This window comes from Phaethon aethereus (assembly GCF_964289735.1).
Source record: "Phaethon aethereus genome assembly, chromosome: Z".
NCBI lineage: Eukaryota > Metazoa > Chordata > Aves > Phaethontiformes > Phaethontidae > Phaethon > Phaethon aethereus.
Genome location: NC_138577.1, coordinates 19,249,882 through 19,274,678, shown reverse-complemented (window position 1 = coordinate 19,274,678; position 24,797 = coordinate 19,249,882). Strand labels below are relative to the sequence as shown.

General features: G+C 38.7%; 1 protein-coding gene across 2 annotated transcripts in view; it reads right to left on the bottom strand.

The window, feature by feature from the left end:
* PARP8 (poly(ADP-ribose) polymerase family member 8) overlaps positions 1-24,797 on the bottom strand; it is a gene marked incomplete at its 3' end in the record, with an annotated part of 120,929 nt that overhangs the window by 28,903 nt on the left and 67,229 nt on the right. For both annotated transcript variants that reach the window (XM_082013440.1, XM_082013441.1), the window contains exons 7-14: positions 24,554-24,648; positions 21,038-21,098; positions 19,869-19,959; positions 16,921-16,987; positions 15,113-15,238; positions 12,705-13,269; positions 10,355-10,408; positions 10,156-10,251 (exon numbers count right to left, since the gene is read on the bottom strand). In XM_082013440.1, coding sequence (XP_081869566.1) covers positions 10,156-10,251; positions 10,355-10,408; positions 12,705-13,269; positions 15,113-15,238; positions 16,921-16,987; positions 19,869-19,959; positions 21,038-21,098; positions 24,554-24,648 — 1,155 coding nt within the window. The remainder of the gene's footprint in view (positions 1-10,155; positions 10,252-10,354; positions 10,409-12,704; positions 13,270-15,112; positions 15,239-16,920; positions 16,988-19,868; positions 19,960-21,037; positions 21,099-24,553; positions 24,649-24,797) is intronic.

Sequence of the window (24,797 nt, the reverse complement as noted above, 5' to 3'; positions counted from 1 at the left end):
TAATTATTCCAGTGGGGAAAAGCCAGAAGAAAATAAGAGCCGGCCAGTTAGGCTGAGACTGCAAATGCTTGGGTGCAGAAGGCACTGACAGAAGCAGAAATCATTTTTTTGAGCTTTTGAGGTTTTCAGAATTTTCCTTTAACCACCTCCATTCTTTGCGTGTTCAGTAGCACCCACCCAGCTGCTGCTGCGATGAAAAAAGGCTCAATCAGAGTTTCTGCATGTTACAATGCAAGTGTCACTTAGAGCAGTGACTGTGAATGGCAGACAGGCAAGCCACATAGGAACTATGACATATTCTGGTTCCTGGACTGATACACTACTCAAAATATTTTCCAGACGTTCTTTCAATTCAAAAAATCTTAAACTTTCATAGCTGATATTGATCTATCTTGTTACTTTCCAATGTATGCTGTGGCTGTGCTCAAAAGAGCAATGTGCCTCCCTGTCTTGTATCCTGATGGATGTCATACAGGCACTAAAGAGGCTGCAGCATGACTGACACACCTAAAAACTCTTGATCTAAATGGAGAAGCTCAGGGAAGGCTCATAGCCTGACTTACAGCAAATGTAACAAGTAGTAAAGATGAAACCATTATCAACCATCTCAAGTCTCATAATGAAAGCAACAGGCATGGAGATGACATGTAACTTCAAATCTCTGTTCTGTTTCCTACTTTCAACCAGGGTAATTGTTAGTTTTTCCATAGGAGGAACTTATCTCTTTCTCTTCATTACACTCACCAGAAGGATGAGGATGTAACACAGCAGCAGTAATATTGAAAATGTTGATAGACAGATACAGAGAGAAAGAGAGAGGAAGGGAGGGAACGAGGGAGGGAGTGAGGGAGGAACGAAGGAAGGAAGAAAGAAACAGAAGGAAAAAAGAGTGCAAAAGAGCAAGGAAGAGAAGGGGAGAGAGAGAGGAAAGGAGTCTTGTAGGTAAAGGTCTCTTCTGCAAGTGAGTTTTCAAGTTTTTAAGGTTTATTTCATGGTTTGTGTCAGTTATGGATTTTTAGATATGTCTTAGCTATATTTGTAAGAAAAGGTAAAAGAAGATTGGTTGCCAATTGCCACCTGAATCCATATTACCTAAAGATCAGTTATAACTGGAGCAGTAAGAATAACAATACTAATTCTGAAATAGAGAACTGTAGGAAAGGCTCTCTTCCGGCTCTCTCATAGCTTACATCTGTAAGCCATGCTTTCAGATGAATTAACAAATGCTACAGAAACCTCAGTTACACCTGCAGATCTAACACACAGGGTGAAAGTGGTACCTGGAAGGCAGGCACTGATGAGGCACTTCTACCACTGCTGCTTAGACGCTGTATTTAAAATTCTCATTCTCTGTAAGAGGACTAGAGCAAAGCATGTTTATGATTTTAAGACTTCTATGTTTCCTAGAGTATAACAGAAAGGTCAATTCAATTAAAAATTGATAAAATAAGAAGTTTTAGGTAACGTGTATCTTAGAACACACTCCCACAGAATTACAATGTGAAGATTTGAGTCCAAACTGTATCATTTCTGCATTTACTTAAATAATTTCTGAAATCATGCAGAATTATGCTTAACTACAATACAAGGTTCACCAAGCTTCAGAGTTTAGTAAATTTTTAATTATTAATGATAAATATTATTTTGAATGGCAAGTTTAATGCACATCTGCCTACTCTGCCATGGTTTACACTTCTGAGTGAAGCATCCAGCACTAGCTCATAATGGATTAAAAACTCTGCGATTTATTAAAAATAAAATTCAGCTTTGTATTTTAATAACCTTTATTGACAGGTTTTGCCTTTATACTAAAACATATGTTCAAAAATAAACTTATTCAAATTAAATATTTACCCACTTACACTCATTTAGGAATTGCTTTCAAATGACGTAATTACGAAGAAGTACACCTGTGTACTGAATTTTCAAATGAAAAATTATGGAGAAAATTATACTGTGTACTATTGAAAGCTATTTAAAGAGCATCAGTCAACATGGGTTCGAAAGGGAAAGTCCTGTTGAACTCATTTGACATCCTTCTGTGATAAGATCACAGAATCACAGAATCACAGAATGGTAGGGGTTGGAAGGGACCTCTGAAGATGATCTGGTCTAACCTAATCACCTAACTGTCACTTAGGACAGGTTGCACAGGAACGCATCCTGTTGGGTTTGGAAGGTCTCCAGAGAAGGAGACTCCACAGCCTCTCTGGGCAGCCTGTTCCAGTGCTCCATCACCCTCACAGTAAAGAAGTTTTCCCTCATGTTGAGGTGGAACTTCCTGTGCTGTAGTTTGTGTCCATTGCCCCTCGTCCTGTCACTGGGCACTACTGACAACAGACTGGCTCCATCCTCCTGACAGCCACCCTGCAGATGTTGATAGACATAAAGGGCTCCCACCTAGTGGATGAAGGGAAGGCAGTGCGTGTAGTTTTTCTGCATTTTAGTAAGGCTTTTAATACTCCCCCTTACAACATCCATTCTTCTTGACAAGTTGTGCAACTGTAGGATGTGTGAGGTTCATGGTGCGCTGGGTGAAGAACTGGCTGAAGGGCAGAGCTCAAAGGGTTGTAGTGAATGGGGCTACATCTGGCTGGTGACCAGTCACCAGCGGTCCTCCTCAGGGTTCAATTCTAGGGCCAGTTCTGTGGCTGGTGCTGTTGTCTCTCTTGAGGGACAGGAGGCCTTGCAGAAGGATCCAGATAGAGTGGAGCATTGGGCTATGATCAATGGCATGAAATTTAGCAAGTCAGAATGCTGCATTCTGCACCTAGGATGGAGTAATGCTGGCCACAAGTATAATTTGGGAGAGGAGGGGCTGGAGAGCAGCCCTGCAGAAAGGCATCTGGGGGTGCTGGTTGACAACAGCCTCGACAGGAGCCAGCAGTGTGCCCCAGCAACCAAGAGGGCAAACCGCATCCCGGGGTGCATCAAACACGGCATAAGCAGCCGGTCAAAAGAGGCGATTATCCTGCTGTATTCAGCGTTGGTGCAGCCTCACCTTGAGAGCTGCGTGCAGTCCTGGGCCCCCAGTTTCAGAAGGATGTGAAGGGCCTTGAGTGCGTCCAGAGGAGGGCAACACAGCTGGAGAAAGGGCTGGAAGGCATGTCCTATGAGGAGTGGCTAAGGACTTAGGGCTGGTCTAGTTTGGAGAAAAGGAGGCTGAGGGGTGACCCCATTGCTCTCTGCAGCTTCCTGAGGAGGGGACGTGGGGAGGGAGGTGCTGAGCTCTTCTCTCTGTGACAGGACGCATGGAAATGGGTCAAAGCTGTGCCAGGAAGGTTTAGACTGGAAATTGGGAAGCATTTCTTTACTGAGAGGGTGGTCAAACACTGGAACAGGCTTCCTGGAGAGGTGGTCAATGCCCCAAGCCTGTCAGTGTTCCAGAGGCATTTGGACAATGTGCTTAACAACACACTTTCACTTGTGGTCAGCCCTGCATTGGTCAGGCAGTTGGACTAGATGATCATTGTAGGTTTCTCTCAATTGAAATAATCTATTCTGTCTATTCTGTACTATCAGCTCAATGAAGTCAAGCTACTATAAGCTCTATACATATATACACGCTGCCAGAGAGCAGGAATAATTTATTTAATACTGTATCTTACTATAAATCTGTAAGGTAAACTCTCTGAATATTCTCGCAATATTCATGTGATACTTGGAACATGCTGCTGAAGGACATGGGAGATTCCACAGTGCTAATCAGATACAACCTGTAGAAAGATGAAAGTAGACTGAGGCTGAGTATGAAATATCACTTGTTCTCCTTGGTTTTGTTTTGGCTGATCCAGATTTTATTTTCTGTTTTTCATTTTTTTTTGCATTTTTGGATGGCTTATACACTTTTAAAAAAATATTTTTACTTCCCAGATATATAAATAGATGGCAAATAGGTACAATAGATGGTATTATGGAGTACTAGCTGGGCAAGGGGCACTTTGATAAATTCTTACCAACAGGAAAAGCTATACTGCAGCCATTTTAGTCTCTCAGTAAAAAAAAAAAAAGTGATTGAAATCCATTCTACTAAAGTACTGGTTGTAACTGGAGAGGCTTTTTTTCATAAAAAAAATGCACACTATGTTGTGCAGTAATGATAAGAATGACCACGGTGTTATTCCACAAGAACCTTGGAATTCCACAAGCATCTTGGCTAAACTCCAGTCTAGCTAAACATATTTGTACACCTCCACTTTTCTCCACAATGATGTTTATTCTTCTCCCAAAACCTCCCAACCCTAAGCGGTGTACTGTTTCTGGAACATCAATGCTACTGTGTTTCAGTGGTGGCTAAGAATCTTCTATTCAAAGGACAGAGAAATCTAAGACCTCTTCAAGTCAACAGGAACTCACTGAGGCCAAGACTTCACCCATAATGAATAAATCATAACTGAGCACTTTGGGATGAAAAATGTTCTTAAAATGTAAGATTACTAATATAAGAACAGATATATCAGAATTACCAGACTATTTATTTTTAGAGCTAAATACAAATAACAGATATTTCAAACATTGTTTTAGGGTACTTCACCATTCATATTTTATGGACAAAACTTTAAACAGCAGAGATGTCTGTACCAGACTACAAATTTCAGAGTAATTAGCTTCAATATTTAGTTTTGCTGAGTTTATACTATTTCATAGTTTGTTCTAAAGAGACCTCAGCCTGAGGTTTCAACACAAGATGGCACTCTAAAGAGACTTCTTGACTGAAAGAAAAATTATTGATACAGAGAGGAGTTTTTTATCATCTTATTAAATATATTCTGCATTTTTTTAAATCCTGTATAATTGTCTCACAGGCCTTTAAAATTCATTCAATGATGCTGTTTTACCAATGGCTTCAGTATTTGTAAATGAGGCATTCAGGAAGGCATAGACAGTAAGATAGATATTACCCACACAAATTATACTATGTAAAAGCTGAATATGATCAAAGAATTACAGAATGATTGAGGTTGGAAGGGATCTCCAGAGATCACGTGGTCCAACATGCCTGCTCAAGTATGCTCTCCTGGAGACAGCTGTCCAGGATCGTGTCCAGACGGCTTTTGCGTATCTCCATGGATGTAAACTCCACAATCTCTCTGCATAACCTGCTCCCATGCTCAGTACCCTCAGAAAAGTTGAAAAAGGTAGAAAAGTGTTTCCTGATGTTCCAGTGGAACCTCCAATGTTTCAGTTTGTGCTCATTGCCTCTTGTTCTGTCACTGGATACCACTGAAAACAGCCTGTCTCCAACCTCTTTGCATCCTCCCTGTAGGTACTTAGAGACATTAGTAAGATCCCACTTTCTCTTTTCCAGGCTGAACAGTTCCAGGTCTCTCAGCCTTTCCTCCTATGTGAGATGCTCCAGTCCCTTAATCATCTTCGTGGCCCTTCACTGGACTCTCTCCAGTAGCTCCATCTCTCTCTTGTATGGGGGAGCCCAGAACTGGACACAGTACTCCAGCTGTGACCTCACCAGTGCTGGGTAGAAGGGAAGGATCACCTTCCCCCACCTGCTGGCAATTCTATTGTTTAATGCAGCGCAGGATAACGTTAACCTTCCTTTCCACAAGAGCACATTGCTGGCTCATGTTCAGCTTGCTGTCCACCAGGATCTCCAAGTCCTTTTCTGGCAAGCTGCTTTCCAGCTGGGTGGTCCCCAGAATATAGTGGTGCGTGGAGCTGTTCCTCCCTAGATGCAGGACTTTGCACTTCTCCTTTTTGAAATGCATGAGAGTCCTGCCAGACCATTTGTCCAGCCTGTTGAGGTCCCTCTGAATGGCACCCCATGACTCTGGAGTATCACCCACTTCTCCCAGTTTTGTATCATTTGCAAACTTGCTGAGGGTATACTCTGTTCCACCATCCAGACGATTAATGAAGACATAAAACAGGACTGTAGCCAGTATTGATCCCCGGGGTACACTACTAGCTACTGGCTTCCAACTAGATTTTGTGCTACTGATCATCACTCTCTGGGTGCAGCCATTCAGCGACTTTTCAGCCTATCTCACTATCTCCTCATCCAGCCCATACATCAACAGTTTGTCTATGAGGATCTTACGAGACACAGTGTCAAAGGCCTTGCTGAAGTCCAGGTAGACAATATCCACTGCTTTCCCCTCATCTCCTGGATCAGTCACTTCATCATAGAAGTTTATCAAGTTGGTCAAGCATGATTTCCCATTGGTGAAGCCATGCTGACTGCTCCTGATGATTTTCTCGTCTTTAATGTGCCTGGAAATGGTTTCCAGGATTAGTTATTTCACCACCTTCCCCGGGATCGAGGTGAGGGTGATCAGCCTGTAGTTGCTTCTTGCCTTTCTTGAAGAGAGTAGTGACATTTGCTTTCCAGCCTTTGAATATGGTAATACATGATAATATATTTTATCATACTTCTTTTAATCAGATCTTTAAATATAATAACCACTTTTGTTAATGACTCATGATCTCATTATATTTAAATATTTGTAATAAAAGTACATGCTGAATTCCTAAAACAAGATATCTCTCTACTATTATAGTAGCAAAACTGCTGCATTATTAAAATGCAACTTAGTCCTTCCCTACAATATTATTACCCACTCTAGAGTAACAGGAAGAATTTCATATGGTATTAAAAAAAAAGTTAATAGCCTTCTAATATAGAACCAAATAATGCTGAAGTTTCTTTAGTACATTATTATATCTGCTTTGGAAAATATATTTTTTAGCTAGGTGATTCAAATCATATGGTTGAAAAATACCTTTGGAGGTCAGTTAGTGCTTTTATTCTCTCATACAGGACTTGCTTTATCTAAACTTTACCTAAAATTTTAGACAAAGCTAAAATTAGCTGTCTCTAAAGCTTTATCAAGCATTAGAACAGGTTGCCCAGAGAGGTTGTGGTGTCTCCATCCTTGGAGATTTTCAAAAGCCAATGAAAGATCGTGCATGAAACAAGCTGCAGTTTCAGGGGCTTTTCACTGGAGACATATGTCCCATGGGAGAATATCTCAGTACTTCAGAATGGGCTTTGTGGAAGTTGTTAAAATTTTTTAAGTTTACTTCTAATATTTAGTCTAACATGGTAGCTTGACAGAAATCAGGATAATCTATTTAACTATTTTAACACATACGTGTATGATATACAAACTATTTGAAAGTGTCAGAAAAAAAGCATTTCAAAGCATATTTTTGAAACAATTCAAATCCAGCCATTAATTACAAACAAATAATAGTCCATGTCTCGTTTAAACATCTTCTCTGTTGAGAGCAAATTCAAAGACAGTAACAAGAGGCTAACATTTCAAATGAGCAGACTTACTGTTTTCAGTAGGTTTACCAGGTCTGCCTTCTCTGTCTCTCAGCACAAAACCTGTGTCTGACCTTGCACTTTCCGGTGTTTTTCAAAGCTGAGCAAAGAGCTACTTCAGAAAAGACTGACGACAGAGCTCCTGAGAGTGGTGCAGCACAGGTCGCCTTGCAGGAGGATGCACTGTGATTCTTTACATGAGATAATGGAGGTGTTTGGATGTAAAGGCTGCAGTCCCAACCCTTGCTAATGATTTCAAAGCTATTTCTTAATCCTTCTATGAAGAGTAAAATATGTAGGATTCAGATCACTGTTAGGAATAACTGCATGAAATAGTATGGTCTATGTTATGCAAGAGGTTAAATAATACTTTTTCTTCTTAGAAAGAGAGTTTACAGTATTAAAAGGATGTAAGCATTGTGTGATGGCAATTGTTGAATTTTTTAAACTGCATTTCAAGACAATCAATTAACCTACACTATAGTTTAAGAAAGGTGTCAAGCTGACATACTAGAGGATTACAGAATCAAATTCCTTACTGGCTTCTTTTCAATTGTGTAAAACTCCATTAAATACTAGAAAATCAAGGCTAAAGATGTTTTAAAATAACTTCTCAAGCAATAACTTTGCTATGCTTTCATATACCTTCTTTCCTATAGGAAAAAAGGTCCAAAAGGTAGAAGGGAAACTCATCAGTAAGGATACACACACCCAGACATGACCCTGTGTGCATCTGTGTGGAGGAACTGTTCTTTAAAGGAAAAGACTGGTGAAACATCCAGAGCTCTTTAGTCTGTAGCATCTCTTTGATACAACCAACTACAATCTAAGTAATGCCTTTGAAAGATGGGTATCTGTAGAAAACGGGATCTAGACACAGAATCTAAAAATATAAGCAGACCGTAGCAAGGTTCTGATCGTTAAGAAATCTGGTGAAGTTACAGTGGTATCAAAAGTATGAGAACTCTGAAGGTCTTTATGAAGGCCAGAGATACCACATACGGGATTCATTAGGCGACGTAAAGCTAGATAGCATGTAGCCTTGCCTGACATGAAAGATTCCTGCATTCTGCTTAATAAAGTACTGTTTTTCTGAGATGTGCCATTGCAGCAGTATTAAACATAAACTACTCTTTCAGTTGGGTCATTCTTTATTCCTTTTATATATATTTTTTATATATATATATATATATATATGTATGTGTGTGTGCAGCTGAAGCATGTAAATAAACCCTACAATTGACTACTTTTGGCTGCCTCTGCCAGAGTTCTCAGTAGAGTGAAGCATAAACTTCCTTAAGACCCTTTGGCAAGCTCATGCTCAATTCAAACCGAGATCCTTTCTCACCTTCTACAAAACTGCAAACTCATTAATGGCTCTATATTGCTTATTGAGTCATTCAAGCATACACAGAGCATGCTAGATTTCTTCCCGCTATCTCCTCTCTGGGTTATATAAGGACATCCTTTCATTTTTGCAAAGCTTGCTAAGTTATGCTGCTTGCAAAGGCACTGATGAATTTAACCCTCTTCTGTTTTGAAGCAGTGACAAACTCTCAAATAGACAGCTAAAATGACGTTGATGATAAACCTGGCATAAAACCATGTTTTTAAAAGATAAATATGAGCTTGAAGAGGCAAAAAAACCACCTGATAGGATGTTCATAATTACAGATGTTTGACCATGACTTAGAATGGTGTTAACTGAATATGCAGATGCTTTTGCAAATCCTGTTAGCAGCCTATTTGCATACCCTGCCTGCAGTCAGAATGCCTGACTGTGGTGCCACTGAGTGTCACGGGGGATGATGCTGACGTGACTTCTGCTACCATGTAAGCAGTAACCTTCCTGAATTTACTTCCATGGAACTATCATAGGTGATGTCTGCTTCAACTTATGTGTAGATGCTCACTACACATACTCACTACACTGGAGAAACTGGAAGATGAGGTATCGGAGCATTCATGCAATGGTATTAAACAGTTTTCCACAGCTTTAATCTTTTAAGGTTACTCAGGTTTCCACAGGAGTCTGAACAGGTGAAATAAGGATTCTAAACTGCAAGATCAGTCCTAAAGTAAGAATTTTATTCTCCTAATATACCCTTTTATGAAGCTGCACTGATCCAGTAGTTCCAGGCAGAGTGTGTCTCATGACGAATTTTAGTCTTTTTCACTGTATGCATTCACCAACAGCATGAGATGGTACAATTGTTCAGCAAGCAAAATCCCTGGTTCCCAGTTATACATCAATGAAAGGAAGGAAGAGCTGCCTAACTGGCCAGACTTTGGGAGTACCGAACCACAACAGTACCCCTGACTAGGTCACTGCTCAAACAGACACTTCACAGACCATCTTCTTCTACCGCCTTTTTCATCACATTATGGAGGATGGCTCATTCCAGTGGCCCATGAGCAAAAGAGGGTCAGTAGAACTTCACAGCATTGTGGCATTAACACCAGTGTATCTGAATACCCTGGCAGCAGCCTGATAAGAGCTTAAGGACTGAAGTCACCCTAAGCTTTTAAAAGAGTGACAGAAGACCAGGAAAGCACTCTAACACAATTCCTCTATCTTATCCAGTTGCAACTACTCTAGCACAATAACGTCCAGTGAAATACATCCCTCCTTTATATTTCTGTAGTATTATACAAGCCTGATTTCCTTCTCCCTTGCTTGCAATATTTTTTTTTTCAAATTTACAGCAAAATCTTGTTTATATGTATTATATTTTTGCATCTTAAAAGGATACTAGGATGAAACACATCTGAAATAGTTCAATAGTTTTGTAACAGGTTTGTATGGTCCATTGCTATTTAAGGCATTAGAAAAAGCATTGTATATCCCAGCAAGCACACCACTTACTTACCCTCAGCATAGGGCCATTCTGAAACACATGGGGTTCATCACAAACTACACAGTATTCATTCAACACTGGTATCCGCTGCTCAGCAAATTCAATAGTCTGAGAACAATGAAAATGAGAGTAATAACATCTGCTTAAAAATAATTAACAGTCAGCTCATGTTCCACAGTGTTTTGTAAATGGGTAAGATATGACATCCTACCTGCACAAGAAAGCCACGGTCTTGTACTGGAATGCACTTTGCACCATAATTTTGCTGCAAGGAAAAAGTTGATGCAACTTCAGTGTTGGTAGACTAATTATAAGGAAATGGTAAAACAATTGTATTTTTTGTGTGCAAATACATTAATTAAACAATATTTGCATCTAAAAGCATCCCTCATTTGCATAAAACAGTCATTACAAATAATCAATCCTTTTACTGCTTGCTGAGTGTGGGTTAGAATTTTAGCATTTCTTTTCTTAAATCTGATGAGGTTTTGTATCTCAGCATCCCCAAAACTTTAATCTCAAATAGAAACACCAGTGCCTTCACTCCATTCTAATAAATTGTCATTTGGTAACTTCCATTAAATTTTAACTGCGGATTGTCTATCCAAATATGGGCTATGTGCTTAGTATTGAATGACTAATGTAACTCTCAGAACAGCAGAAAATCTTTTTCTTTTATATTTACCAAGATCTCACTTCTGTAAGCACCACACTAACAGATTTCTATGCTCAGATCCCACTCAAATTCTTTCAGCCTTTTTCTTTCCACATGCATAAATGTGTGTGGAATTTATGTGCAACATAAATTAGAAGGAACTTCTGTTACAGAAGTCAGTAAGGTATAATATTGCCTCCAGGCTGGCATCTACCTCAATCAAAACTTGTTTTGAATAAGAATCAGATAGGCTCCATTTACGGCTTTTCTTCTTTTGTTTATAGGCTTATTTTCTTTAATTTCTCTAACTGCTTAATTGGGTTCCCTTGTTTCTCCTGAATTATATTCTCTTTGAATACAAGCTTAATTGTATTCATATATGAGATTCAAATATATTAGCCAAGAATTGAGAGAAGTTAGGGTCCCAATTCATGACTTCCACATTCCACTGACTTCAAATCGCAGTTAGGCACACAGGCTGCCCATACATCTGGGTGCCTGCACATAAAATGTGAAATGGGCTCTTGACGTCCTTCCACTAACATCAGTCAGACTGCACCTGATCATGTATGTAATGATTTTCCCTCAAAGTAAATGCATTCAAGCAATAAATTACTGGTAGTTTTTATAGACTGCCAAGCAGGGTTTGCATTTCTTTCATATCAGCTGATAACATCAGTAATGAAATCACTTAGTCAATTCTTCATTATCTTGTCAAAATCAATGGGATTTCTCCTATTACTTTAGGAGAGAAAAGTCTTGTTATGTTAAGACATCCTCTGCTGATTCAGAAAAAATGCATCTCTAAACTGTAAAAAGTAAAAAGTCTGTTGGCTCACCTTAAATTAATTTTGCTGTGCATATTACAGGAACCAACCACATAGCATGTATATAAATTATTTTATGATAGTATACCACTCCATTTAGATCTAATGATATAGCTCACAGCTTAAACTAATTTACCATGAGACACAGCACACTCAATGTGATTTCATTGTTCAGAATGCACTATTTTTAATATATATGTGGCATCTTAAGCAGGAATCAGCTTTTTCTTGGTGAGAACATCAAGGTACCACCATGCTAAGGAGTGGAGAGGACTATCTCCTAATTGTCTCTCCCCAGATCTAACACAGAAAAGACACTGATGCCTTGAAAGAGTGCAAACAGACCCACTCATTCCTCTGAAGTATAAAAGCTATCCCTTAAGAGGAAGAGGCAGAAGAACTAATTTTGAGACCTCTTTCTTAAATTTAAGAATACATGCTATTTTGTTTTCCAAATCAGTCATGTCTGTGGGGAAAGAAAGGGGTCCAGCGTGGGCTTAATTCCTTCCCTGGCTGCCACCAGTGCATTTGAAGGTTAAACCTTTCACAGAGCACAAATGTGCAAGAGGCGAGTTGAATCATGACTGCATTCCTTCCAGTATGATGATGATCACAGCTGCAGAGACCAGAAGGAGAGGTGCCTTGCCACCCAAACGAGCCAATGGACAGTTGCTTTCCCCATGAAGCAAACAGGGAAATGAGAAAAGGCCTGTGTGACCAAGCCAATTTTGCAGCACGGAAGCTCACACACTCCCTTCTTCCTACACCAAGAAAGGAGGAAGGGAAGGAGGTGGATGATTGAACTTTTCCCATGTACATTGGGCTGTATTCCACATGACATACAGCATCTCTGTCATGACCTAAGAAAATTCTGATCTTATAACTGAAATATATGTGCATGCACAGTTGTTTAAATCCTCCTTAAAAAAGCTGACTCCATTGCTCTTGTCTTCCAATATATTCAATATATCCAGTATATTCACTAACGCATGTCCTAAGTATTAATGCCTTTGCATAATAAGCATAACAGCACATTTGGAATGGAGGAAAATGAGCAGAATAAAAAAATTACTACGCACAGCAGCTTGTGAAGGTGATGATGAAGATGGTGTTAAGATACCAATAAGCCCTGAGGTAAGAGAGAGCCTCCTGCTCTCAGCTATGTTGGACTCCTTGAAAGGCTCCATTTTGGATGATTTAGGGGCATTGGAGCAAGTCTTGCTGAGTAACTTTTGATTCTTCAATCCATCCAATTCTTCCATTCTAAGATTACTGGAGTAGGACCTACTTAAAAGTTTGTGGGGCTTCAAGGTGCTGTTGTGCTCACATCGAGGGTCCCCAGAACATGATCTACTTAACAACTTATGGGGCTTTAAAGTGATGCACTCCTCCTGCTTCACGGCTGCAGAGCAAGAACGGTTCAACAGTTTGTGCGATTTAATAGCCATTGTCTGTTCAGCCCTAGGGTCACTTGACAGCGAGCGACCAAAGGTTCTGTGAGATTTTGTGGCACACACATCCTCTGTCTTCACTGTGCTAGAGCAAGTCCTTCTCAGCAGCTTGTGAGTTTTAGAGATGCCATCCTGTTCTGACTTCAGTTTTGATTTATTTTTACCACAGCCAGGTGGAGGATAACTTGGCGACCTTAAAAATAAAGAAGAAAAAGTTGAACATTAATCAAAATCCTGTGCAAATCAAGCAAGACCATGCATATACAAAAATTTGTAAGTGTCTTTATGTATTTCACTAATGAATAAATGAAGCCAAACATTTAAAAAATGAGCAATAGTATTTAGGACTGATTTTCCAACACTAAATAGACATCTAACTCCTATTTATACACAAGCTCATTGATCAAAAAGACATTTAACTACTTAAGTAGAAGTTAAGAGCTATATCCTTACAGCTCTTTGTAAAGATCACTATGTCTCTAACCAAACCATTTATTTGCAAAATTATCTTTGAAATTAAACCCTCATATTTAATATAAGATTATAAGACATTTCCCTTATCAAAATCTGTCTTTCCTAATGGAAATCATGGCATGATCCCATTAAAGTTATTGTCTTCTGGGCAGAGCACAACAAATTCTATGTCCAGATCCAATGGAAGATACAATGAGCAATGAAACTTGCAAGCAGTTATTTAAAAATAAAATTTAATTCAGCTGAAATTGACATTATTTTTAATAACCTCCTAATAATCTGGGTGCTTTGTGGAAGACAGCTTGATGCCCTTCTTTCTGTTTTAGACAAATTCTAGCTCTGTAACACTAGAAATGAGAATGTGAGGGACCTAAATTATGAATGCGGAAAGTGAAGAACAAAAGGTTTTTACAAAACAACGTGCACATGAATTGTCACATTTCTATAAGGCTCACATTCTCCTGTCCTTGCAAAGCAAGAACATGTAACAGGTACGCTGAATCATTTTTCTATGCTTTATAAGCAACCCCAATCTTTGGAGTATTTTTTGGGCTTGGATCGAATAGAAAAGAAGTGAAACGCCAAGGGGAGAGGCTGGCAGGTTTCCCCACCTTGTTAGCAAGTGGTGACAGTGGAAGATGCACGTGGAGGTTGCTGACTCACTGTTGCAGTTGGCTCACCACCACTCTCCTGCAGACAGGAGGTAGGAATGGTGCTCCCTCCTTTCATGTGAGTGATCCCTGCATTCCCTCTCTTTTTTATACACAGAATTTAGAATGGTAAAATTCATGAAAAAGAAGGAATGTTCAAAGAAGCATTCAATTAAATTCAATTAAAATTCACAGAAGGGGTGATCTGTCAACCTTTCATAAGCAGGAAAACATGCTGGAGCAAATAGTCACATTCCTGAAAGAGGTAAGAGTACGAGTAACTGGCAGAAGTCATAATGAATTCAAATGAACTATTCACAAACTACTTGTTATGGTTTTAATGCCTTTGTTCTTTGAAATTCTGTGCCCGCATTTCAGAAATGGTGAACATTAATGTACTTGAACAGTGGAGAGGGGTGGGTGCTCAGCAGCTCTAAAAATCAGTCTTTCATTAATGACCATTCTACCTTTACAAAATTAAAAATGCACACAGCTGTGGAAAGAACAGCCAGACAACAACATTTAACAAAATAAATATAATACATATGTTATATGTTATATATTACTTCCATTTATATCCTTGCTATTCAAGTAACAGTCAAATCCTACCAAGCTAATAAAGATACAAATACAGCAAGTTAAATAATATAAAATAAATTATTTGAAATTCTAGATGAAACATGGCTGTTTCAGAGAGCAGGGCATTGAAATGCTCTGCATTCAAGTAGTCTTAGAAGCTGCAGTAGTACCTAGTTCACTTTTGATGTCACGCAAGGCAAGGACTGGAAACCCATGAGGTAAGATATAAATACAGCACTTCTCTGTGGAGAAAAGTCAACATTTCACCTTGTGAAGTCTGCTGTGGATTTTGAACAGGATATGGTGATACCAGCTCATTTTCCTTGCTATTACCTGCGCAATGTAGAAAAGATGTGCAGAGGGGATTTCACCTTTTTGTCAGACACCTTCTTATTGTGCGTACAATTAGATTTCTCTTTGCTGTTCTTCCACTGTTGTGTAACAAATGTCTGCATGATTCTGCAAATGAAGAAAGAAAAAAAGATTTTCTTATCCTACGCAAGACATAATCACCTTAATACTACAGTGTCCCTGCTCACCACGTAGGTGACATGATGCAATGTCCTCACTCTACAGGCAGAGTTTTTCCATCATGTATGTAGACTGATGATTGGGTGCCTCAGCTCCTCAAAAATGCATTTTTACACATAAAACTAATTTACACGGAACTCTTATTAAGAATACAGTCTGTGCAAACAACCATTGCAAGACTTAATGCAGGTATGCCTTTCAGGGAGATGTAGAGACAAATTGATTCAATGGCATTCCATGCAACTATAGGCTCCTGTCTCTAGTGACTACAGAGGTAGACTACAGCATCCACGCTGCTCAAGTAGGCGCATATTCTCCTAAGGCACAAATATGAAGGTAGAGATGTCACATATTACACCACCCAAAGAGCCTTTGCAGAGCCAGACACTTCCCAGAGATGGACAGCAAAAGGGAGTGGTCCCAAGTTGTAGCAAGGAAAGCTAAAAAACATAAAGGCTATAAAAACAGGACATCCACAAGAAGAGTGGTTAAGTACAACACATTGCCCACAAAGGCTGGACATTTCACACCTCAGTTGACTGATACTCTGAGTTAACTAACCTAACTTTGAAGTTAGTGTTACTTGGAGCAGGAAGTTGCAGTAGGTGACCTAGTTCCTTCCAAGCCAAATTACTCTGTGACTCTAATCTAGCAGTGGGGGTCTTAGAGTGATAAAGTCAAAGTGGAAGTTGGTATGGACTTTATAAAAAATTTCGTGAATCTTCAAAGATGAGTATCATGTTGCCACAGTCATGAGGGGCCATGGGGTTCATGGGTAATCTGTCTTCAGATCAACTGTGAATTATGCAGCTATGTCCTTGAAAATGTCTTATGGGAACCTTTTGTAATTACCTGGTGCACGAATCAGAGACAGTGTAAGCACTGAAACAGTTTAAGAGACTGTTCATGTCCCGGAATTGTTTCATTTTTTTTTTCTTCGAAGTCATGTACCATGGAGATTTTAATATTTCTTTATTTGTAAGGTTACAGAAACGCTGCACTGAATTTCTTTAAACAAAACAGCAATCTTATGGGATTTTTAATGTTGTAATGGTCAGATACTAAAACCTATATTCTTGTCATTTTATTACACATACACAAGCATATGTAAAAAGGTGACTCAGCAAAATGGTATTAAATTTAATTGGGCCATGAACACATGAAATTGCTAATTTTTTTGGCTATTCTTCCCTCTTGTCCTCAAAATGCGGATGGCCTAATTACTGTGGTACATCCTAGAGGCCACCATGAAAGCATAGCCCCTTAGGGTATGCTTGATGCTGAAAAAGATTCCTGCTCCAGAAGCTTCACCATCTAAGCAGAAACATGAAATTGAACACTACTAGCTACAGTCTTTTGAACTTTTGTAGCCTACTTCCTAAATGGCAGCAAAGTGACAGAAAACCCTGGCAGGCAGCACAAATCAGGTTCTCAACAACTGTCAAAATTGAACAGGCAAATCCTGTTATTTTGTATTTAAAGAAAACCAAGTTCAAAACACAATGATTCAACCAACCTGACAACCTGTGAATTTTATCCTACTTGACATGGCCTGGGAACTAAAAAGAGTATTTGTCTGAAAACAAGGGTTTACACTTTTCTAGACTTACTTTTTCAGCTGATGTCCCAGCCCAAATCTTTCCTTAGTAGAGATCTGAAATACATCCACAGTTGGCACTATGGAAAAAGGAGATATTGTTGATATACAAACTTACAGCAATAATCAAAAACTCATGACCATATAAATCACATTTAAGGACCTTGTTCTATCTGGACCTTTACTATAGACAATGCCACTGAAGCAATGGTGAAAGTGGACATGTCATCTAAGCATATTAAGAAATGAATGGTCCTTTTTGGAATGTCAGCCAATATAAATTGTAATTTTACAGTTGAGTATTTTAGAAACTGAATTGTCCCAAATGTACCTTTTCCCACTAATTTTAATTACAAAAATGTGTGTCATATTATGAGAGAGCAGCACCAGATTAAATGTATCTGGATTGGTAATTCATCTCACCTAATCTCTTAAATTTTTTTCTAAGTAAGGAGTCTTTACACACTACAGTTCCTGTGACGATGTAGAAAACCCAGAGTGGAATAAACCAAATTAATTAGTATCTGAGTTTTCTTTCTGAGGGTGTTTTAACACAAGATCCACAATTGTTATCTAAGTGCCTGAGATATGAATTCCAGTGGCCAAAGATTACCCCGAATTTTTCTCAAGACCTGTACTAGCACTGGTATGTCCATATTCATCTGTCAGAAAATTCAAAGTGTGCATGGTGAAGACTGGAAATTAGCTCCTAGTATTACTAAAACCCTTTAATAACATTTACTAGATAGAAGTGGCAGATGGAATTTAGCACTTCTTGAGAGAGCCTCAGGTCCTCAAGGCAGGACAACAGCCAACACATATTAAAAGCACAAATAGATTTTATACTTCATATTACATAAGGTGATAATGACTATCAGTAAAATAGAAAAGGAATGAAAACAAAAAATCTGGGGTTGGTTCAAATTTTATTAGAAAAAGTACACCAGTACTTTAAAATCTGTATTATTCTGATCACTAAGAAAGCCAGATTCTATTCAGAATGTCAAAGTTTATCCTTTAATTTTGCTTTAATAAATTAACTTTAAAAATAAAATACAATATATCTAACCTGACCATCCAATTTTACTTAGTTCAAAGCCCTGTAGATACCCTTTCTCTAACGTTATCATTCAAATATAATCTCATCTCTTAAAGACAAACTGATGATTTTTTCAAAAGGGATGAATTATTTGATTAGGGGTAGCAATGTCTTTAGGTTGTCAGATTTAGGAGACATGGTAGAAGGGGAATATTTTCAATGAGAATCATACCTAGACCAGCAATCTTAAAATCTGTCATCTAGACTGCAATTGTTGTCTAAGCTCTACAGCCAGAGGAAACAGCCTGGTACCTCCAAAAGCCTGATTCTTCCTCGTCTAAGACAAGTTTCTAAGGCACGTGGGAGAAATACAATAATGAGACAAGTTACTAACTAGTAGAATGATTATCTAAAATCAGGATATTACACAGCTACAAGGTGGTACTCATACCCCCCTTTCTGCTTTGGTGTACACTGCATTTCTGTTTCTTTTATCAATCAACAGAAAATACTACAGGAGAAAAAGATGTAGCATAAAGTTATGGCCCAGTAGTCTCAAAAAAACATATTTAAGGGGGAAAAGGAATACACAGAGAAAGGGTCTTGTTAACACAAAAGGTGGTGGATCTCATTGTCCTTTTCTGGTAAATAAAGAGACATGGCTGCAACAGTGGCTGGGCTCATAAAACCAGTGACATCGAAGCACTTACCTCTGGCCCTGATCTTGCCTTTCTTGGTACTCAGGCACTCCCACAAGCAGTCAGCTGCAGGACTGGGAGCTAAGCTTCCTGTTTTAACCTTGCCAACAGTGCAGAAGGTATCTTGCAGTTACTTCTCATTTTACTAGGTCATTTCTTACTTCACATTTCACCTTCTCTTATTTGCTGCACTTTTTTATTTTTTGAATTACATTTATATAGAACTATTCTGAATACTAACACTGCTACCTGCTACGGCAAATTCATATTTTAAAATCTGTATATTTGTAAAAAAGGTTAAAGCAATAAAATACAGACAAAAAGACCAAAGTCAATGAAAAAAAAAAAAGATTGATGTAATGAATTACTTATTTGAACGAACAGACTATAGCTTATAGTTAGCATCAGCAAGGTACATATCCTATAAAAATAGTTCATTGAGACAGATTTTGCTAAACATATTATGACTGGAAATATCTATTAATTTCCCACATGCACAATTCTCCTACAGATACAAGCCTGAACCGACAGCTTGTACTGGCAGCCTCTGAAGCTAGGCAAGTTATGATCCAAATTGCGACTTAGTTCTGACTTCCCACTGTAAAAATATATCTGAAGTTGACTCTTTGAAGAATGTTTCCAAATCTTCAAAATCAGTTGATTCTTCAGGAGTTTGACCATTTTTACTCTCATGAGGAATCTTTACTCACTTAACAACTCATTCAAATGTAAAGATTCACAGAGTTCACACAGTCATATCGAAATCAGAAGATGAAAGGATAATTATTGTAGCCTGATTTTTCAAAGTTGTGTGAAAAAGGGCATATTAATATGCTGCACAGGTCTGTGTATGTATACCTTATCAGTGATATCTCATGTGTGCAGATAATGCCTGATTTCCAAAATCAGGAAATTACATACTACAAACTGTAAATCTTTATTCCTTAACCCCGGTTCCTAGAGGAGTCAGTTGCAAAAGATATCAGGAAAACAAGTTCCAAAAATTAACCTATGAAAGTTTAAATTTAATACCCATGCCATTATTGAGGGTCTAGCCGCAGAAATATATGTAAGCATAATTTCAAACAAGTAGGACTGTTCTCAGTGGTAGATCTAAGCACATGCAGGGTCAAAGATCTGGCAGTGAATGAGTATCTATCACCTACTACATGGCTCAGACCGAGACACTATACAAGGCATATGAAGAATATACAGGTGACTAACCTGGACCATGTAAGTACTGGGTAAGTGAACAGTGTAACCGCACTATTATCGGCTCTGTGCGAATTACATCCCAAGCCACAGCAATCTCTTCCTAGTTCAAGATAAAAAGAAAACAACAGACACCATTAGTCATCATGAGGAGCTGCTGTCTTCTGTCCGTCTACCTTAGGGTTGTTACAAACACCATTCAGGCATTTACCCAGTTGTGGAATATCTACTCCAACTTCACGCTTGAGACTTAGGACAAACTATTGCCTGCTGGTGCCCCTAAGAGCAGTATTAGACTGCTTGCAGTTCTTGAGTATGCTCATTTAAAATGAGAACAGGTTTATACACAAATCTACGTCTACAGTGCAGGCAGACACATTCCCATCTATCAAGAGATACTGCTTCAAAGCTGAGAAGCAAAGGAGCAACTAAAGATGGAAAGGAAACTCATCCCTAGCATAGGGCAAAGGAAACATTTCCTCCTTAAGGACGACTAAGATAATTGAAGATACAATCAGACTTTCTTAAATTTGAGAAAAACCCAAGAACAACTGTCATATGTGTGGTGCTGACCTGAGAATATGACATATCTGTGCAGAAGCTAATGATGCCCTAAAAGTACTAATTTTTATTCCCTATCTAGAGGGCAGGATGTTACTGCACAGATGAGGTGAGGAGATAAAAAAGTTAGTGTGGAGTTAATGACAGCGTAACTGTTACAGAAACCATGCTGCCAGTCGACAGCACCACTGTCCTGTGTCTCATTTGCCACTCAAGACTCTCCCTAATGAGCTGCAGATGTTAAGAAGCACACAGGAGAGTTCCAGCCAAGGTCTTCTTTCTTCCAGGACTCTATGAAGTGCTTTCACCTAACTAATGTCTAGGACAGCAAAAAAAGAAATGTACTTCACTTATATCAGTTAAAACATTTACCATTCACAAAGCATGTTTGAAATGAAATACACATGCAGTAAATAAAAGCCTACAAAGTGTTTTAATAATGTGATCATAGAAGGAACAGAAATCTTTCCACTGAGTAGCAATCAATACTGTGACAGCCACTTGTGAAGATCAAGTCTCCGAAAAAGGAAAGTCTCAATGGTTGTCTACAGAGTCTGATGTGTGGCAGAATTAAATGGGTATTAATGTTCATTATGTAACTCTGTGATTAGATTACTTACATCAAGAAAGCTAACATCAATATGCAGGTCAATATCTACATCATCAATGGCTCCATATTCCCTGAAAGGAAAGAATTACATTACATTAGAGGTCTTTAAGATACTCCTCAGACCAGGAGTGCTTATAACAGGGAAGATTTTATAAAGGATAACCTTGTCTGTGAAATCAGAATGGTTATAAAATACATGCTTACATAGATTGGACCAATATTTCCAGTGGGTGACCATCTGCTGCACTGAAACTTTCTTTCAGTAGATTTTGCTTAAACAGCTTAATTTTTTTTTCTACTAATTCGCCCAAATTCTTTCTCTATTGCTGCTATGTATTTTTGTCTCACGTGTTGCACAAATAAATCAAGAAAACAATAATGGCCACATGCTGCTCCTATTTATGACAAAAGAAAATCCTAGTTAATTTTCAAAAGTATTTCAGGTTAACAGCCAGTACCCTAAGCAGAGGCTTGAGATAAATCATTGAAGACAAATACAACATAGCCTAGGGGGTGGCATATAATACCTGTGGGATTGCTTCATACATTCAAGCATTTGTTTGTTAAAACATAAAGATTGCCCTGTAATGTGCTCAAGGAAATAATCACCTTATTTTATCTGTTATGTGTAGCATTGCTGGAATCTCCAAGGTTAGATTTAACTTCTGCCTATAGGTGTCTTATTGCCATCTGAAATCTTACATTTAAAGTCTGATTTTTCTGCCTCTTATTATCGGACTCATTCTGATTGCCCTCCCACAACATACTTGAAAATTTCTGAAAAATACAGCCAGAAAATACTCATTCATACACTTAAATAAACTCTTTTCATTTAAATTACTTAAGTGGACAATACTGTAAAAGTGCAGTCACTCTCAATTTATCAGATTAGCTTCTAGTCACTAGGTTTTTTCTTACACTGCATTTATATGCTTGTTCTCACAGTGACTTCCATAATTTTCTATTAAAGTAGACCAAGACAGTGCACAGTAACAGCTGTGCGTAAGTTAAGTTGATAAGGCAATTTTGAAATATAATATTTTTGTGAATATAACTATCTCCTACCAAAGTGGCCTCTCAGCCCATGGTAGGACCTAGCTCGCACTGGAAATGCCTTGACCCCTTGTGAAGTTTGGTGGAAGGAACCTCTTCCACCAAACCTTGGCATCCCAATGGTTCTCTCTGGTAAGGGCTAACCCAAAATCTCTCTCTAGATCAGACACGTCCACACACAGCAGACGCAGGGCAGGTAAACGGCTGGCCAGGGCTGTGTTACCTGGAGGCTTACCAGCCAACCTGACAGCTGCTCCAGGGTCGACTCACCCCAGAGCTGACCCTCCTACAGCCCACTGAAGACCTAGCTTTGAAACAGTGAAATTCTCCACCTACATAATGGCTTAGCCATTATCCTACACAACAGTGGTTTCAGATTTTTTTGTTAATCTTCCAGAAGTTCCATTGTTATGAACTCTCAAGTAATATCTATGAACACAGGCTGGTGTTACGCACATGACTGAGATTCAAAAGGCTACAAATAAGCATCGTTTTGTTAATTAAACAGAATCGTAGTTGAACTAATGAAACACAGAAATATTGGTGAAAGAAAGGATAAAATTAAAAAGTTATAACTGTGGATTTTCCATACTCACTGAAATCCCTTTGCCTCCACTTCATTACCATCCTAGAAAATGGATTTTAGACACATGATGCTGACTCTAGTTTTACTTTCCCAAGGTGAAATGGAGGAAGAAATCATGTCTTCTTCCAGCACCTGCAGCTTCTGTTCTGCTGCCTCTAATGGCTCCATGAACACATCTTGCTTTTGAAGCTCCCAGAGGTCCTCCATCCATCAATGCATGAGCAATGTAAATAGATACTGAAGAGTTTGGATCATCTGGTCCAGAAGTCTTACTGCTTTGGTGGCCAGATTTCAAAGGCAGTGGTGAAAAGCATGCAGGTATAGGAATTTCACTTTTATATGTACAGTTGACTCTGTGACAGCAAGAGACTACTAAAAGAGGGTCAACTGTCTAGGAAATATGCATCTTAGTGGGTGTCATCGTCAGCCAGATTTCTCTATCTAGAGAGAAGTGGAGCTGCAGGAGAGGGATGAAACTGAATGCTTAATGCTGTGTATGTCGTGCCCAAGAATTTGTAAGTATTTTCAACTGCAACAGAGTGGAAGAACCATTAGAGTTTTCCGCATGCCAAAAGCAGTCACAGATGCCAATTTCTACTGCAGTGAGCTCAAGGAGATCACAATGCTTCCAGTGAAACAGTTAATTCAATAAATTAGATGCATTAAAGTTTTTGAAAGGTTACATATAATATTTCAATTTTAGGAGCTTGAGGGAGCCTATTATCAAGGTATTCTCTATTTCATAGTTATCAGTTTGGCAGCTGAACATTTATCTCATTCATTTCCTAAACTCATATACAACTATTCGGATTTCAATTCCCCAAGTCCTCAAAATGTAATGAAATTTCCACTTAATTTGAAGAAGTATAGTACACAATAGCGGTAGACATGTTCCCTCTTCTTAGACAAAAATAACAAATCTTATTGTTTAGAGGTTAATGGGAACTGTTACTTGCAATATATGTATGCCTAAGGCTATTATCTTCTCTGCATTTCATTACTTGGTTTGTATGAAAAATTTGGTATTTTCTTTGTAATACGTTTGACAGGTCTGTTACATCTCACCTACCTGTTATTTTTATGAAATTACTAAGATTACACAGATGGAAAATGGAGTTATAAAAGTCCTGAAGTGTATTAAATACATTGTACAACTATGCCCTATGGCAGAATCATACACGCTCATATATGCCTGGCAGAATTTGTGTGTAATTACCCTTTGAACCTCTGACTGAGGTTCCATCACTTCCCTGTGTAGGATACTTTAGACTCCCACAATTAGAAAGCTTTCCTAAAATCTAATAAAATTCTTGCTTGTTGCTAACACAGCTAGTTTCTTAATGTCTCTCTCATGATGACAATACAGAACATTTGATACACTCCTCCTATCTACAAACAGCTTTTTTGAAGAACAAGAACTGTTATTCTGTCTTCTCCTTCTCTTTTTTCCAAACTAGACAAATCCAATTCCTTCAATCTTTCACTAGGGAAAACATTTACTAAATATGTTATCATTCCTCTTGTTCACCTTCAGGGCAAAAGACAGAATCTGACAGAAAAGGTATTTAACAATGGTTTAGAGTAATGCTGAACAGTAGTTTTCAATAAAATACAATGGCCTGATCAAATACCAACTGAACTGCAAAAGACAATGATGTTTTAGAACAGGCTTCCAGAGCCTGTTCTAGGTACAGCCAGTTGCATCAGTACTCAGTCACAAAAAAATTAAAAACAAAGCCAGCATTATTTATAGCCAGCAGTGCTCTTTCCTTTTGCCATACAACATGCCAAAATCCCCAGAAGAGACTTGTGCTTTGGCAGTTAGGGAAGGAATGCAATCTCCAAAACGTTAAAGGTTCCACAACATGGAAAGGTCAATTGACATACCTGAGAGATACTGCATTAGGTCCATAGATCTCTCTCACTGCTGTCAAATCAGCCTCCAGCTGCGGGTGCTTGTGAAGTTCTCCATCGTAGCTAACCTACCGGGGAAAAAAAATCCCAGGAATTCTTATTTGTTGCATTACTGGCACCTGATCTAGGCTCTTGAAAGTTCCCCCCCGGCAAGATATGTTGCGTAAAGATTCCTTAATGCCACACTCAGAAAGGACGCTGTGTTGGTAAGTGGAAG